We start from the raw sequence: 15,815 nt of genomic DNA on the forward strand, positions 1-15,815 counted from the left end.
ACAGATATTGTGATGTACAAAGTGACTGCACCTGTTTTCGTAGTTTTGGCGATTTTGACAGCTTCATGAAGGTCAAGTGAGGCTTAAAAGCTTTATCATCTCCTATGACGATGCCCTTTTCTTTGAATATCTTCCTCACAATATCTAGGTAGGCAGAAATGGAGAAACTTTTAAAATTCCAAACATTGTGCAGACTATAAAGTTTGATAAAATTATGAATGATAAAACAAGACAGAAACGAGAACAAATGTTCAGATAGACTCTAATTTAAACTTACAAGCAAACCACAGAATTACGCACTTGAAACTAGATACACATTTTAAAAATGTCATATTTTTAAAAAAATGAAAGAGCCAATCTGCTATACTCGTTAGTGCAACAAACCCACCTTCCTAACATAGCTTTGTAGCAAGTGAAAAGCCCTCAAGGTGATGCTTACATGTGTTGTTTTACATCTGTCACAATTCATTTCTGCCCAAATTTGTACCACCTAAGACTAAAGTTTGCCAGGTCAACACTGTTCTAGGCATAGCAATGTTGACTCACACTGTTGTACCAGTGAAACATAATAGAACTATATAACTGATAGCCAGTAAAACAGCATAAACTGTGGCATTTAGAGTAGCAGGATCAGTTGCCATGAGGTGTTGGTTTTATTGTGTTTAGTATTTTTTTACCATATTTACTCAAGTCTAATGCGCCATCAAATCTAATGCGTACCTCAATTTTCAGAACCTTGAAACCAAAGAAGTATTAGCTGGTGAATGTAAATGTGGCGTTGAATCTAATCTAACCTTAATTTTCGCAACTTAATTTGGCCAAAAACGGTGAGCATTAAATTTGAGTACATACAGGGTTGTTATTTCTTGTATTTTGTACTGATCTAGTGTCTTAGGCTGGTTGTATTATTATTTTGGCGTGATGGGGGGTGTTGGTTGCTTGATAAAACTGTAATATAGTTTAAAAAGAAAAACTCAACAAAGGGCTTCTATCAGCCTGCCATAATCACCACTGGGTGTTGTTGTAGTTGTTGGGGTGTTGTTGTTGTTGTTGTTTTTTAAAAAAGCTCCAAGGGTATCAGATCAATACTGGACACTTATTTTAATACCTATGAATTATTGGCATTTCCCATCAACACCTGTTGACTTACATGCACTTCTCTGTTTGAATTAATTGCTTGAAAATATTGTAAATCCATACAAACCTTCCATGCAAAGAAAGCAGTGACATTCAAAGATGTTAAGAAAGCTGGATTCAGTTCTAAGCACTGCCAGTAGCATGCATTTTGGCTTTCAACAAATTCATTAAAAAATTGTCCAGTAGTACCTTAGAGACCAACTAAGTTTGTTCTGGATATAAGCAAACTAAGGTGCTACTGGACAATTTTTAAATTTTTTAATTTATTTCCACTGCGTCAGACCAACACAGCTACTTACCTGAATCTAGAATCATGGAAGGCACCACAATGAACCGCATGAAATGGAAGTCCACCAACCTCACAAAGAAACCTGCACAGGTACAGACTGATATCTCCTTTCTGACTAAATGCAAGAACCTGGACATTATACCTAAGGGTCTTAGAATTAAGAACCCTCTACAATCCACCCATCCTACTGAATATGTAAAGAAACTATGCCACTCTCTCTCCAAGAAGCTGCTCAAACAAATAAACAAATAATACGCCACTTTCTACCATGTGAAGCTAATTATTACTTTGAATTAGCATAAATATCTCTACATGTAAGAGTTAAAAGAATTAAAGCTCTGTTTTCCCAAATCAGCAGGGTCAATGCTTATTCTACTTTAGTGAAGAACTGAGAAAAAATCGAAAAAATAATTGCACACACTGAATTCTGCCAATCACATAATTTATTAAAAAGGCAATATGGGAAGAGTGTGGAGTTTTCAGATTGTGTTCTTATGTTGTTTGACAAAAAGAACAGAAAACGTAAAGGTTTCCAGAAATATATTTCCAACCGTTTGAGTTTATCCTGAGGAAGGGGTGAAGAGTTGAGTCTTTTCTAGGTCCAAAAGGCCTGACAGGCACCTTGTGCAAAGTGACAATATTTCCTTACATGCCCTCCCCACCTCCACTCCTAAATAATCTACAACATACAGGCTTCGGTGGCAGATACACAAAGGTTCTTCAAAAGATTAAACCCATGCATAAGAACCTGAAAATAACTCAGGCAATCATCAATTTCAGAAGGACGTTTATTTTGTAAGCCTCTTCATATGAAGAAAATAAAGGTAATCATACTTATTTCAAAGATATACATAAAGATGCATTTGATTCCCTTCATTTAAGTCTTTTCATCCTAGGGGAATAATAACAATGACAAAGCTCACATAATTGTTTTCTATTAAAGAGTTTTCATATTAAAGATAATGGGCTACATGCATGCTTCATTAACCTCTGCAGAGGCACTACTCAGATAAATTTAGTTTGTGATATTAAAAACTCATTTCAGAATAATGTTTGTAGTATCTCAAGATTGCAGCATATCAAACTTAAGTTAAAAAGAAATCAGTATTTATATTAATGTTGCTACTTGAAAAATGTCAATGGAATGTGCCGTTTAGTTGTGTTTATTACCAGCTGTATTTACAGCAAAAGTAAGTCATTTGGGAATCTCCAGGATGATTAAAAAGAATATTGTTTTGCGTCAATGGTACAATATTACATCTCTATTACTATGTTTGGCCTTGCTTCTGGGTGTAGATTGCTTACAGCATTAAAAGAAGAAAAAGACCATGGGAGATGTGAGTTTCCGCGCTGAAGACGAGAAATATACAGAAGGCAGATTCACCAAGTGACTAAACTAAACTAAACTAAACTAAAATATGCAAAAGATCTAGCAAACACCTCTCTGCTTCAATAACCCATCAACAGAAACATTAACTCAGAAGTTTAAATTATAAACATCTTAGTAAATTTTTAAGCCGTCTCTAAAAAGAAATTTAAGTGCAATCTTTGGTGGGCTTTCCCCTGAAAGGAAATATTGAACTGGGACACTATTGCTGAGAAGGCCCTACTCCTTGCTTTGACAGATCCTTTTTTATTTATTTCATTGGTAGATGGTACCCAAAGTATAACCTCCCCAGTAGCTCTTAAGAACCAGAGATTTGTACATACATTAGAAAATACTTTTGTTTGCATTTCAAGCAAAAATGCAGTTCCAAGAGTTGAATAATGGAAGAGACAGATCAATAACGAATGAGTCAGAGCTTCATTTGGTATTGATTTTGTACTGAGGCCACATGCTGAGAGGCAAACAGCCATTTCAAATGGCTTGAAAAACATATAATCAATGTTAGAAATTACTGGGGATGTCCATTTCCTTGTGGAAAGTTTACTCAGGAAATGCGTCAGTAATTACTCTCCAATAATTTCAAAACGAAGAAATTAGGCATGTTTCTCAAAACAGAACACAGTCAGAATTTCAGAAATTAGAATTGTGATGCATCATGGAAGGTCAGAGCATTAACAAGTGTACATATTAGAACCTGAATAGGTGCCCTATTGCATTACTAATGGGTGAAACAAAATGAAACAAATTCAAGTCTGTAATGGAGTCTAAGATAAGGAATAAGGCATAAGAAATAACTGTCTTACCGCAATGTAGTCCGACAATAGCGTCCCTAGTCCTGCACTTACAGATAATTCATGAGATACTTTCTCACCCTCACCACTCCAGATGTGCCTTGACCTGTGGATTTGCCAGTTAAATAGGTTTTCTAGGCAACCCTCTGTTTTTTCCTTCCAGTGCCTCTCTACTTATCAACTTTCAAAGTCAATGTGCTCTACCTTGATAAGCTATCTTGGGCCTATTTCACAACCATTTCACCCCAGGGTGGCTCTAGTTTTGAGTTGACCCATGCTGATTCCCAGATGCACTGCCACAGGCTAAGCTGGTCATGTGCATACCATACAACCAGCTCAGACTCCAGCAACTAGATTGAAAACCAATGTCCATGAGCTGAACAGCAAAGCAAATCAGCTCTCAGCTACTCCATTTCAGCATGGCTCTTTCCCCAGCTTGTTCTTCCAAGAACAATAAATCACCCCCTATGGTTGATTCAGTGGCAAAACCGAGCTTCTCTACTCACCTAAAACACTGCTCTTTTCTCTTGTCACCATTCTTCTAAAAGCCACCCCTCAACACAGATATATTTGCTAACATTTTATTCTGTGTTTTCACTTTCCTGGTATGAAATAGGGTCCAGAGTGGTTTACTATATGGGTATCGGATACTATATTTGTTTACCAGGCACTCAAAACCCGGCAAGTCCCAGACCTCTCTGGGCTCTGAGACAGCATACAACTGAAGTGTCCATCTACTATCCACAAAGCCACTGTATCTAATGGAGAATCAGGAATTATGAGCTTCCAATACCTGGGTGGAAATGGTAGTAACTGCTCTGAACAGCTGCAAACAGCAACAACAGATGTTGCACAGTCACCCCACTGTGCTATCGCAGGAATGTCTGGGACCTGCCAGGGCTCAGCCTGAGCAAGCTTTGGAAAGGGGGAAGTGTAGGGGCCCTGCAGCTGTTGGTGGATTACACTGTAAATAAATAGTTCAATAACAATTTACAGTAGAGAAAACACAATGAATTCAATAGGATGCATTTACACAGTTTTATGTAATGATACTTAAAAAAAAAAAAACAAATTAAAATTTTACTATCCAGCACCCCAAGTTAAAATATAAACCAAAACGATGAAGTCATTTAACAGAATCAAATTATATATATATCTTCTGATTAGGATAACTGATTCTTATTCACTTAAATCTCCCCACAACCTTATTTTCTTGCCAAAAATATATTAGCAGTGTAATTTTACCAAGAAGCTTCTTTTAATTTAGGTTTAATTATTAATGTACTAGATATACACTTCTTCTGGTTTCTGTTCTACCAAACCTGCATAAGCATTTTACTTTTTTATATGTTCCACTACAGTCATGAATATATTTAAATATTCCATCTGTTGTGTTATACTCACTGAAGTATAAATGACCAAAATGGCATACAATGATGCATATTTAATGTAGAAGACTCTCAGGTCGCTCTGTTTCTGTCCTGTTTTATTAATATGGGATACCAACCTGAAGAAATTAAGTTCCACTTGCTTTTAAAGAAATAAAATACCGGCAGCTTCAATTTGAGGAATTGCAACTGATTAAGAAAACAGATATAATTTCTGAGCGCTGATATTATACCCATTTCTTATATGTTTATGGTAAATACAGTGCCATTAGTGAAACATGCACATCAAAATAGTGAAATCAATATTCACAGAAAGAAGATGCCAAATTCTTGCTTCAATGGCTTTTGACCCATGCAGAGGAGGGGAAATAATTCAAATCAGGAAAATTGTGTGGGTTCCTGACATAAGTCTTCCCACTTCTCCCTTTGTAAATTGAAACAAACCAGGATCAAACCATAGTGTGATATCCTGATGTGCTAGCTATAGTTTATTCTTAAGAGGAATTGGAAGCTTTCAGTCATCCCTCACACATGAAGCAGAAGGAAGAAGGAATGTATACCCATGCTTGGAACAAGCCATGGTTTGTTGTTACATCTCAGGTGGGCCAAAGTGCTCAACTAGATAGGTTCTTCATCTGGTCTAGTGTAGGCAGTTCTTTCCATAGTGGATTGTTCCAAGATCAAACTTACGTGACAAAGTAAAGCAATCTAAATTAATCTACTCTCCGTATGAAACATTCATAAAGGTAATTCCCATGTTCAGCAGCTTGTTGCATATTGTCCTCATGAAAAGGAAATTCTTTTTCCTATGACAAAGGAGAGAAAACAGTAAAACTGATCTGTTTTCTATTATCTTTCTTCACCCTCTGGAGCTGCTTTTTAAAGTGTGCTGCTCTGTTCATGAAATATAGGCTCCCTCCTATGGCCAGAACACCAGTTCTCTGTATTTGAACAGTTGGACTCTCAAGCAAAGTCTGAATTTTACAGGATAACCATTCTGTGTTCTGCTGTTGTTTCTCAGTACTGAAGTTGCTTGCCACTGACTATTTTTTTTTTTTTTAGTACAATTCACTGTTCTGTTCCAGTTAATGACCTATGGAGCTCTCTGCTTTCAGGAAATCAGCACTTCTCTTAGCGCTGAGAAATAAAGTGGTCATAATGGTACAAAGAATGTTATATCTTTCAGATGAGCTCATTTAGGAAACAATACAAACAAAATAAAAAGAATGCCAGATGTTCTAATCTGACACTCTTGGTCTTGCCAGCATACAACTGATCTGTGGAAAAACATCAGGACAGATGACTAACAACAGCAAAAAAAGAGGCTTACTTCATCTGACCACTTCCAAATTACAATTTTGATACCATTGCAACTTGTTGCTTCTAGCAGATAACAACATGTTACTAAAACTGCTCAGCTGATCTGCACTGTGCAATAATTAATCAGTTTGCATAAATACCGAGGCTCTGCCTGGTCTGCGACTGAGCTTTTAACTGTGTGTGAAATGGTTTAGAGACTTGCTGCCAAGAATTATGTACAGGCTCTCTAGAAAACCCAGATGCTGTTGATGCCATGTACAATCCCTGTATGAGATTCATATCTAATTAGATTCAGAAGGTCTGGTTGCTGGCTGGTCTTAAAAATCACTAATTTCCTGTTCTTGCTTCTGTCATAAGCTATATTGTTATCCGACCAGAGAACAGTGTGGCACTAGTAAAAAATGCAAACCCAGTTCTCATCTTACATGGTAAAAAGAATAATCATAAACTTAAAACAGTTTCATTCCCATATCCCTACAATGGAACTAGACAACATGGATCCTGTGTGGTTGCCTCTAAAAGCAGCAGCTGTACATCTATTCCTCCCATTCCCCGATAATATCTCATAACAAAAAACATGTGATATGATGTCATTGTGTTGAGAACTTCCACACCCCTTATAAGTAACAGCTAGTGATGTACAAGCATACCTCAATCCACTCCAATACTACATTCTGATACAACTTGAATATCTCGACCATCACAGATATTTACAAATCTGTTACCTTCCTTTTGTGTCCCCCCCCCAAAAAAAACACTAATGGGTTTCCAGAGGGGTAGCCTCGGCAGTCTTTTGCAGCAAAAACAACAAAGAGCCTTGTGGTACCTTGAAGACTAAGTTAATTAAATGGCTAATGGCCCATCATAAAGCTATCCATGGTTGCAAGCCTAATCAAGTCTACTCAGAAGTAAGTCAATTGAATTCATTGGGGTTTACTTCATAGTTCAGAATAAACTTGTCATCCAATCTCATTGCGCTTACTGCAGCATTGGTGAGGGTCGGTTTAGTTACAAGTCAAGAAAACCCTGGGGGAAGGGGAGAGGAAATTAATTTTAATTTTGCTTTAAAACATAGGTTTGGGCTGGTCAAACTGGGAAGTCAAATCAAGATGGTTCTTCCTGCTTGACAAACAGGTTAGCACCTTAATGGAGGAGTGCAAGTAAGATCCACAGGCAATGAGATCACTTTTTCATGTTATAAGAAGCAGAGTGAATGATGCACCCCACTGGTTTTTATAATTTACAATAGGAAGCAAATGAAAGCTAAAATCCTAACCCTACTTACCTGGGAATAAGTCTCATGAAATTCAATTGTATTTACTTCTGAGACAACATGGCTAGGTCTGCAGTCCTAGTCTCCTTTGGCAACAACCTGAATACATAAATGACTTTCTCACACCTTGACAGCACCTTTCTCAGCCAAAGCAAATACTTTGTGTCATTTATTCCACATATGCTCTCTTTCAAAGTAAATGAAGCAGGTAATGGCCCATCAATAAGCTGTCTCATCACAGGGTTCCAAACAACTACTGAGCTACATTATAAGTGTGAGGAAATGCCAAACAAAGCAGAGTGTCAAAAAATATGACATTAATTATATATAATCTACGAACTTAAAAAAACCCCACCCTGCTGTGAACAAATGCAGACCACATTCACTTCCAAGGAATTCCAGTCCTGAGCACTACACAAACACACAGACAAAGGGCATTTCTATATCTGTGTCCACTTAGAGCGGAATTCTCGGACATCCCTCGCAGCAGCCAATGACCGCAAGTGGAAACCATGCCACAAATTTTCTTTTACTAGATTTACAGGAGGAGGGAATGCTGAGATGATACTTTTGTTGGCAGACACACGTTCCCTATAAGATATATACTTCCAGCCATAGCTCAACAGTGAATCATGAATAACAATTCTGGCATTCCAGAAGCTACTGCATGCAACATGTAATTCATCTTCATCTGGTGGTTTTCAACCTGTCTTGAGGTAGCTCACACCATCAACAGCAAAAGCATTCCTCAACAAATGAAGCAGAAAAAGATAGTGATGGAGAGAGATGAACCAAGAACAAGGAAGATGGATGAAGCCAGTGGAGGGAGATTTAGAGACAGAAGAGGAAATAAAAGGATTAAAAAATTGGCTTAACTGCCCAAGGAAGTGAAGACATTGATTTCATTGTGCCACTGAATAAATAAAATTTTTTATAATCCTGCAAATTAGCAAAACAATTTAATACCTGCACTGACTAAGATAGCCTACTCCAAGTTAGCACCCTTCATATGTTTTCAACTATATCTCTGGTCAGCCCAAGTCACCATGCAACTCCGGAGGGTGCTAGGTTGAGGAATGGTGGTCTAGTGCAAGCATCTATCCATATTCAGTGCACTGCTGAAGTTGTGATCTCCTAAGAACCTTGGAGAATGTAGGTCCTTTTCATAGTATCATGCTCACCCACAAAACTTGATTTGAAAAGAAGAGTAATGTGGTAAACAAGAGGTGCCCTTACACATTATACAATGGCTAAAAGCTGCCAAGCAGTAGTTTTTAGGGCATGTGTGATGCTACTTTTGTGTAATGCTAGTTTTCATCTAAAAAAATGAAAAATAAGTTCATTGAAAAAATTGTCATTCTTTAACAGTGCTTAATAAATCAAAACTAATATAGAAAGAAATGTGAGGGATTATATTGACTGTCCTTCTAAAATAATTTGGTCTTTGTTGTAAAGCTAAGTCATATTGTCCAATTTTAAGGTCAAACATTTGCTTTACTTAGTCACAAATTCCAATGCTGCCTGCACGCCTCTGTCTGCATAATAAACCAACTTGTCCCATGTGAGAGTTTGGGTATGTTATGCATTTACCATTACCACAAGATGTGGATGTGGTCACAAGATGCTATACCAAAGCTTTAAAAGGGAATTAGACAAATTCATGGACATAAATCCAACAATATCTACTAGCTATGCAACATCTAGGTTCACTATGTCTCCAAGTATTTGTTGCTGGGAAGCAACAATGGGAGAAGACTGACCACTGTAGGAGGAGAAAATTGAACTACACTGACCATTATTAGTCTAATCCAACAAGTGTCTTCTTATCCACCTTTATACTGATTTAGTACAGTGTATACAAAAGGAGGTGGGAAGATGACAGAGGTTCAATGAATTTTTACAATAAATAAATATCTGTCAAAAACGAAGACCCATGGTGCACATTAAATTGCAAAGAAAGATCAATGGATGCAGAAGTTTTGAACATAAATGCTCTTCCTTAAGTAAATAATATTTCTGTTCAGCATACAATGTGAAATATGAACCTATCCTAAACCTACAGAGGTATTTTGTTTTTACCTTTGTTTTATTCTGCTGCATTGGTCAACTATTTTTCTGGTTATTTTTAAAAAATGATTAAATAGGCCTTGTAAAATGAATTGCCTACAGGAGAAAAAATTAGCACTGCAATCACATTGTTTCCATTTCAGAAAAGTACCCCACCAGACAGATTTCAGGTTCGTCCTCCAAGTTTAGACCAGATAATATTGTATTTTGTGGGGAAACAAGGCCGATCCGGGCATTGAAGTCACCTCCCAAGATAAACCGAGGGTTAGGTGACAGTGAGTCTATACTTTCGAGTAGTTGGTCAAGTTTATCCCAATATGATCTCAGTTCCCCACAAGACTTTACTGGAGGTATATACACACATATGCAATAAGTATTTCTCAGGAGATTATCAGAAAGGGACAACACTAAAAAATTAGGGGTGGTCAACAAGGGACACTGTTGAATTGATACATTAAGAGAGGTTGACACCAGCACCGCCACCCCCCCACTAGGCCTTCCATACTTTACAGTTTTAAGAGCTGGTTGAGTGTAACTTGTAAAACCCTGTAATTCAACCATAGTGCCCTCTTTTGCCCAGGTTTCTTGAAGAAAGATGATATCATGTGTTTGTAGATAAGAACAGAAATCACTGCCTTGGATCTTGTTCGTCCACCCTGTTACATTCCATGGGAGAAGTTTAATTGTTTTACAGTGATTTACTCTTAGTCAATTGTTGGCCGATGTGCTCTCGGAGTTTACCAGTTTTTGAGGCAACAGGTTATTGCTAATGCTAGTAGAATAATCCAGATGTTCGATTATTTCAGTCGTTGTACATAAAGTGCTCACATTTGTAATCACTGGGCCTTTTCTTTGCAAATTGTTTGCCAATGGGGATTTCTTGGATGTATTTCCTGACTCCTCCTCCTCTAAATATCTCATCTTTGTCCAATACTCCGGTGGTTCTATAGTTATCATTCTGTTGTGGCCATTGGATCTATTATCAATCTGCCTCCGGTTCTTTAATCTCTTTCAATGTCTGGCTCATAAGATCAAGCCTCTTGATAACTATTTGTTGCTCTTCCTGAGGGAGATTCCTAAAGGAGCTGAGAAAATCCTCTTCCAAAGGATTTACAGAGTGCTCAGATTCCTGAAGATGATTGTCTAGAGGAATCGGCTGTTCCTTTTGGCTCACCTGGTTATTTTGATGTTCGGCATGATCCTGCGGATTCAACTCAGGCATGTCTGTTTCCTCCCCACCTGCCAAGTTTTTTTGTGATGTCATTACTTCCATTGGGGGTCCAGGCTTTGGTTTTGTGAGCCCCTCTGAAGCAGCAGTCCTCTTCTTACATAAGAGGGCAACAATAGAATTGCGAAATACCTGGGTTGGAAAAACTCCTCTGCTTGACAATCTGAATTTCAGCTTATGAATCAGTGAGGGCAGTCTAGTAGAGGAAAAAGTTAACATAATTTTTTGGCTTTGATTTGTGGTACTCAAGAGTTCAGTCCTAACAAGGTCGATCTTTGTAAGTGTCATGCCAAGTAAGTCTGATAAATGTCATTTGGAACGCTGAGCACCTTTCCAGCTAGGAGTTTGATCTGGCCTTCCACAAATTGTCATGCAGATCTTTTTTGATTGGAAGATTAAATAAGAAGAGTTTGTTTTAAGAGCCTCTGCACGTTCTATGTTGAGCTTAGGGGTCTGCTCTTGTTGTCGCCAATTTCCTTTGGTACAATGGTGTTCTGTTGATGCCTGCTTGTTATTAACTGATAAACTGTGGACCTCTTTGGATAACTGGGTTATTTGAGAGGCAATACCTCTAATTTGCTGGAAGATATGCTCAACTGTTCTTGCAATTAGAGTTAATTGGGTGCTCTCCCTACTTGTTATTCCTTCCTCTCTGAGGAGCACAGGATCAGCTTGCCCCATTGCTGGATCCAGTTCCACGCTCTCACCTTGAATACTCTCCCCACACTCACAATCATCTTCCAGAGAAGAAAACCGTTTTTTTGTTGGAACTGTAAAAGCAGATTTGTTAAAAAAGTCCTCTATTTTAGATTGTTTGGGAACCGGTGAGAGAGCTACATCCTCTGGGTCCCTGTGGCGTTTACTAGCAGGAATAGCGTCACCGCGGGGAGTAAACAAGGAGAGGTTTCCCCGACCAAAAAAGAGAGAAAAGAATAGAAAGTGCTCAGTTTGTTCAATTTAAAAGCTTCTCTGTGTGGAGACTGCCAGGAGTTTCAGGAACAAAGTATAGAAGGGAGTTGGCGGTTAATAGCTAGCAGCTGGCGGCCTGCCCAGGATGCTTCACAGAACTTGCCCAAGATGTTTCTCATAGCATAGACAAGAAGGTGCTGTTAAAATCTCAGTAAGTTAAAAAGTAGAGAAGGAAAAAAGGAAAAATTACTTCCCTGGGTGGCAGTCAATGCTAATTACAGTCCTGTTATCTGCGGAGCTCCGAAGCCTGCTTGCTAAGCCGTCGCCCGCCTTCTTTATGGTCCAGCTCTCACTTCCATACATGAATACTGGGAAAACCATAGCTTTAACTATACAGACCTTTGTCAGCAAGGTGATGTCTCTGCTTTTTAATCCACTGACTGCAAATGAGAATACAGCCTGGAAAACAGGAAGTCCTTACTCCACCCACCTACTCTCTTTTTCCTGAAGTTAATTCCCCCTTGGTTCCCTTGTCACCACGGATTGCAAATCTGCTTCAAATAATGGGGGGAAATATGCTTCAAGAAGCAATCATACTTAGTGTTACCCATGGTCACTGTCAGTAAACATGTAACCATGAACCACTGTTAATATTAACCAAGAGAACTAGGCCAGAAATTGACTCCACATGAAAGAAACAAAAATTGAAGCTAGATCTTGATTCACAAATCATGTGTTGCATTACACCTACACCAGTCTTGTGTTTTCTAGAATATCCCAGTGTGAGTTGATATGAATGCTCATTGAGGTTACAGTGCCAAAAGCAAAATGCATAAGCCTTGATAGAGTGGTCACTTACTCGTGGCCAAAATAGTTGACATGCATCACCAAAAAATTGGCATATGCATAGTTACAAATTTACAAGTAATTACTGTAATTTAAACAGAAATACAGGGCCAAAGGCATAGGCTCTCCAAACAAAAAGAATGGAGCTGAGACAACACAGAAATATTTGCTGTAAGTTCCAACTGTGCTGTGAAAAAATACAGGTTTTAGACTAATTCGTAAAGAGCAGTGTTAAAGAGAAAGCTTGTGCGTGCTATATAAGGCTATGTAGAAGATAACCAAGATGGCCGTGGCCTTTGCAACTTTGATGAATGCCTTAATATGAGTCACGCAATGTTCAGGCATGGTATGACTTCACATTCCTCAGAACACAAAAGATCATTCATCGCCTCTAATAATGTCTAAAAAGAAACCTTTTCCAAGAAATGGTTGGAATTTGGGATACAGTCTAAAAAGACAATGACAAACTCCAGGCATTTCTTCAGCACTGAGATCTTTTTGTTAAATTTCTTTCAATAAAAACGCATTAACAGATTGTCTGGTCTCTGTTTCCCTATGCAACATTCACTTTTGTTCCCTTTCCCCTCCCTTTAGAGTAGCTCTGGAATCTGAAATATTAGCTACTTTTATGAATAAATAAATAAAGTGACTCCATTGCTTCCACTACAGTGGAAGAAAATAGGATCAGACTCAGAACTCTGGTTCCTGCAGTTAAGTACGAGGCTCAGGACAACCATGGGAGAATCCTCCAAATCTGCATTCTCAGATAAGACTTAACAACGACTTGTGGAAAACTTCAGGCTCAACATTACCCATCTCCTCCAGTGTGACAAGAAGTTCAAAACCTTTTCCTTCTGTTTTAAGCTAATCACAGCTTGTTGTGATGTCCAAACCCACAGCAGTCGGGTGGTATCTTAAATATTATGATAGACCTATAGTAGTGCTAATTCTTAGAGGAAACAAACAAACCACAAACTAGAGTTTATAAAGCTGACTTGTTTTCATTCCATAATTAAAATTAAGCATAATTCAGTTTTCGGAGATAGATGTTAAAACTATGGTTAATCTAAAATGGAAGCCAAACCTCAACAATGTAATTCCTGACCAATTACTGAATGCAAATAACCAAATGAAGTCAAGGTTTGGATAAACGTAGTATATTCCTTTCACATAAAACTTGCCTTACACCAATATTTCACAGGGATTTAAACTTATTTTGAAAATGCATTCATACTTCCACTGACTGATCTCTGGAGTAACTGCACATGTTTAAAAGAATTCTAACTTGAATGCCATGTGCCAAAATCATTGCTGATAATATAGCTGGGAAGGGTTTTCTTAATTTAGGATAAATTTAAGTCAATCATCTGACCAAAATACAGTATGTTTTGGTCAAAGTTGCTTTGATTACAGAAAATAAATTTTCAACCAATATTATACTGTATATGAGTGAAAGAAAAGGTTCAAATGTCTATAGATTTATTTGCATCAGAGTTTCTAATCTTAATTAAGTTGTGGCAGTATATCTTATCAATCCTGTGCTGCTATGTAGCTAGAATTAGTCTGTCCAATGGTCATGCTCAATATAAATGTTCAAGAGGGGGAAATAGATCTTAAGAATCTTTTTTTTAATTAGCATATTATATATCTGTGATATGCCCCTTCAAAGCCACTTCGGTGATATTTATCAGCAAGTTATAATGAACTTTCCCCCCCTGGATTCTAAGGCAATCCATAGCAATTACTAGCACATCTGTTGATTAGTCTAACACTTTCATTCTAAGTGGAATTACAATGTAAAGTTTGATATTAAAGCTCGCTAGAATTTGCACTTAGTAGCTAGTAGAACAGAGAGCAATTATATATCATTGTAATGAATAAATGTCCAATTAATCTCATGCTACTAGATGTTAATGTTTAATGGAAATCTGGCATTTATGTGTTCTGTAATAGAAGACTGCTAAGTAAAATCTGTCAAAATGTTTCCAAGTATGAATTATCTGAAGATTTGAACTTAATCAGATTTCCAGATATAAACTCCTACCTATCATCTCAATTCCACGGCTGAAACAGGGGCTGTAGGGACAAGACACCTCATGCTGGCAATGGGAGGATCTAACTGGTGGGAAAAACTACACCTCAAAGTGTGACTCCCAAATACCCTCAATCCCTAGGGAAAGGATCATTCATAGCTTGCATTCATAAAATCCCTGGCTCCATTTAGGATCGGGAAAGATTCCTGCCCTGAAACCCTGGAGAACTGCTGGCAGCCAGTATAGACAATACTGAAATATATAGACCAATGGTACCTTCCCACGTTCTTAATCCTTTCCTGCCTAAGCACTCCAGTGACCACAGAATGCCTTCCATTGCCCTGAATGTGAAAAATGCAGCAGGTAAACAACTCTCAACTATCAAGTAGTAGAAAAATCAAAGGAGGGCCTTGAGGCACCCTCAAGACAAAGACAAAGGGATGCTAGGGATGATGGGAGTTGTAGTCCCCAAACAGCTGGAGGGCCAAGTTTGGCCATCACTGCATTAGTGGAAACCACTGCAAGGACTCCTCCTCCAAATCTGTTCTGGAAGGTTGGGAGAATCTCTCGAACAGTGTGGAGAGGTGGGAGATCAAAGGGGAGATGGTTCTGCTGGATGAGCAAAAATGCTTGCACTGATGAAACAATCTCCTTAGTGCTACGCGGAACTCTGCCCACACAAATTTCATTATGGCATAAGCTTTTTATGGACTAAATTCAATTCCATCATATACAAGTAGGAGCACGGTCTCCTTCAAACAAAACACAGCATAAGAACATATTTACCCTGTGGCTTGTTGGAAAAACAAACACGTTTATTGGTGAACACCAAGCATACCAATCTATACCCTGACCCCATTTTTCCTTGTGGAAGTCAGACAATGACCCAAGTGTGGTCACTGTTTCATGCGCCAGTCATACCATACTCTCTCAGGTGCATGTCAGGCTCCTTCCAATCTTTTCTCCTGGGAGCATGTAGCAAGAAATCAAACCTGAGCCCCCCTTCTATGGTAAGTGTGGATTACTCCACTGAGCTACAGCTCACCATAGGGTCACTGGAGTACTACGTACAGCTAGGACCTTCATGGAGGGCGGAGAGAGAAGGAAGAAGTTGTGTGATTGGTCAGTTTCTGGGAGATTGTCTCTG

The 15,815-nt window shown here is 38.3% G+C and overlaps 1 protein-coding gene across 5 annotated transcripts in view; it reads right to left on the reverse strand.

The window, feature by feature from the left end:
- The window catches only part of AKAP7 (A-kinase anchoring protein 7), a 75,845-nt gene that overhangs the window by 40,038 nt on the left and 19,992 nt on the right, over positions 1–15,815 (reverse strand). For all 5 annotated transcript variants that reach the window (XM_083435080.1, XM_083435079.1, XM_083435083.1 and 2 more), the window contains exon 6: positions 32–144. In XM_083435080.1, the coding sequence (XP_083291206.1) occupies positions 32–144 (113 nt within the window). The remainder of the gene's footprint in view (positions 1–31; positions 145–15,815) is intronic.

Source organism: Podarcis tiliguerta (assembly GCF_965153285.1).
Source record: "Podarcis tiliguerta genome assembly, chromosome: 3".
NCBI lineage: Eukaryota > Metazoa > Chordata > Lepidosauria > Squamata > Lacertidae > Podarcis > Podarcis tiliguerta.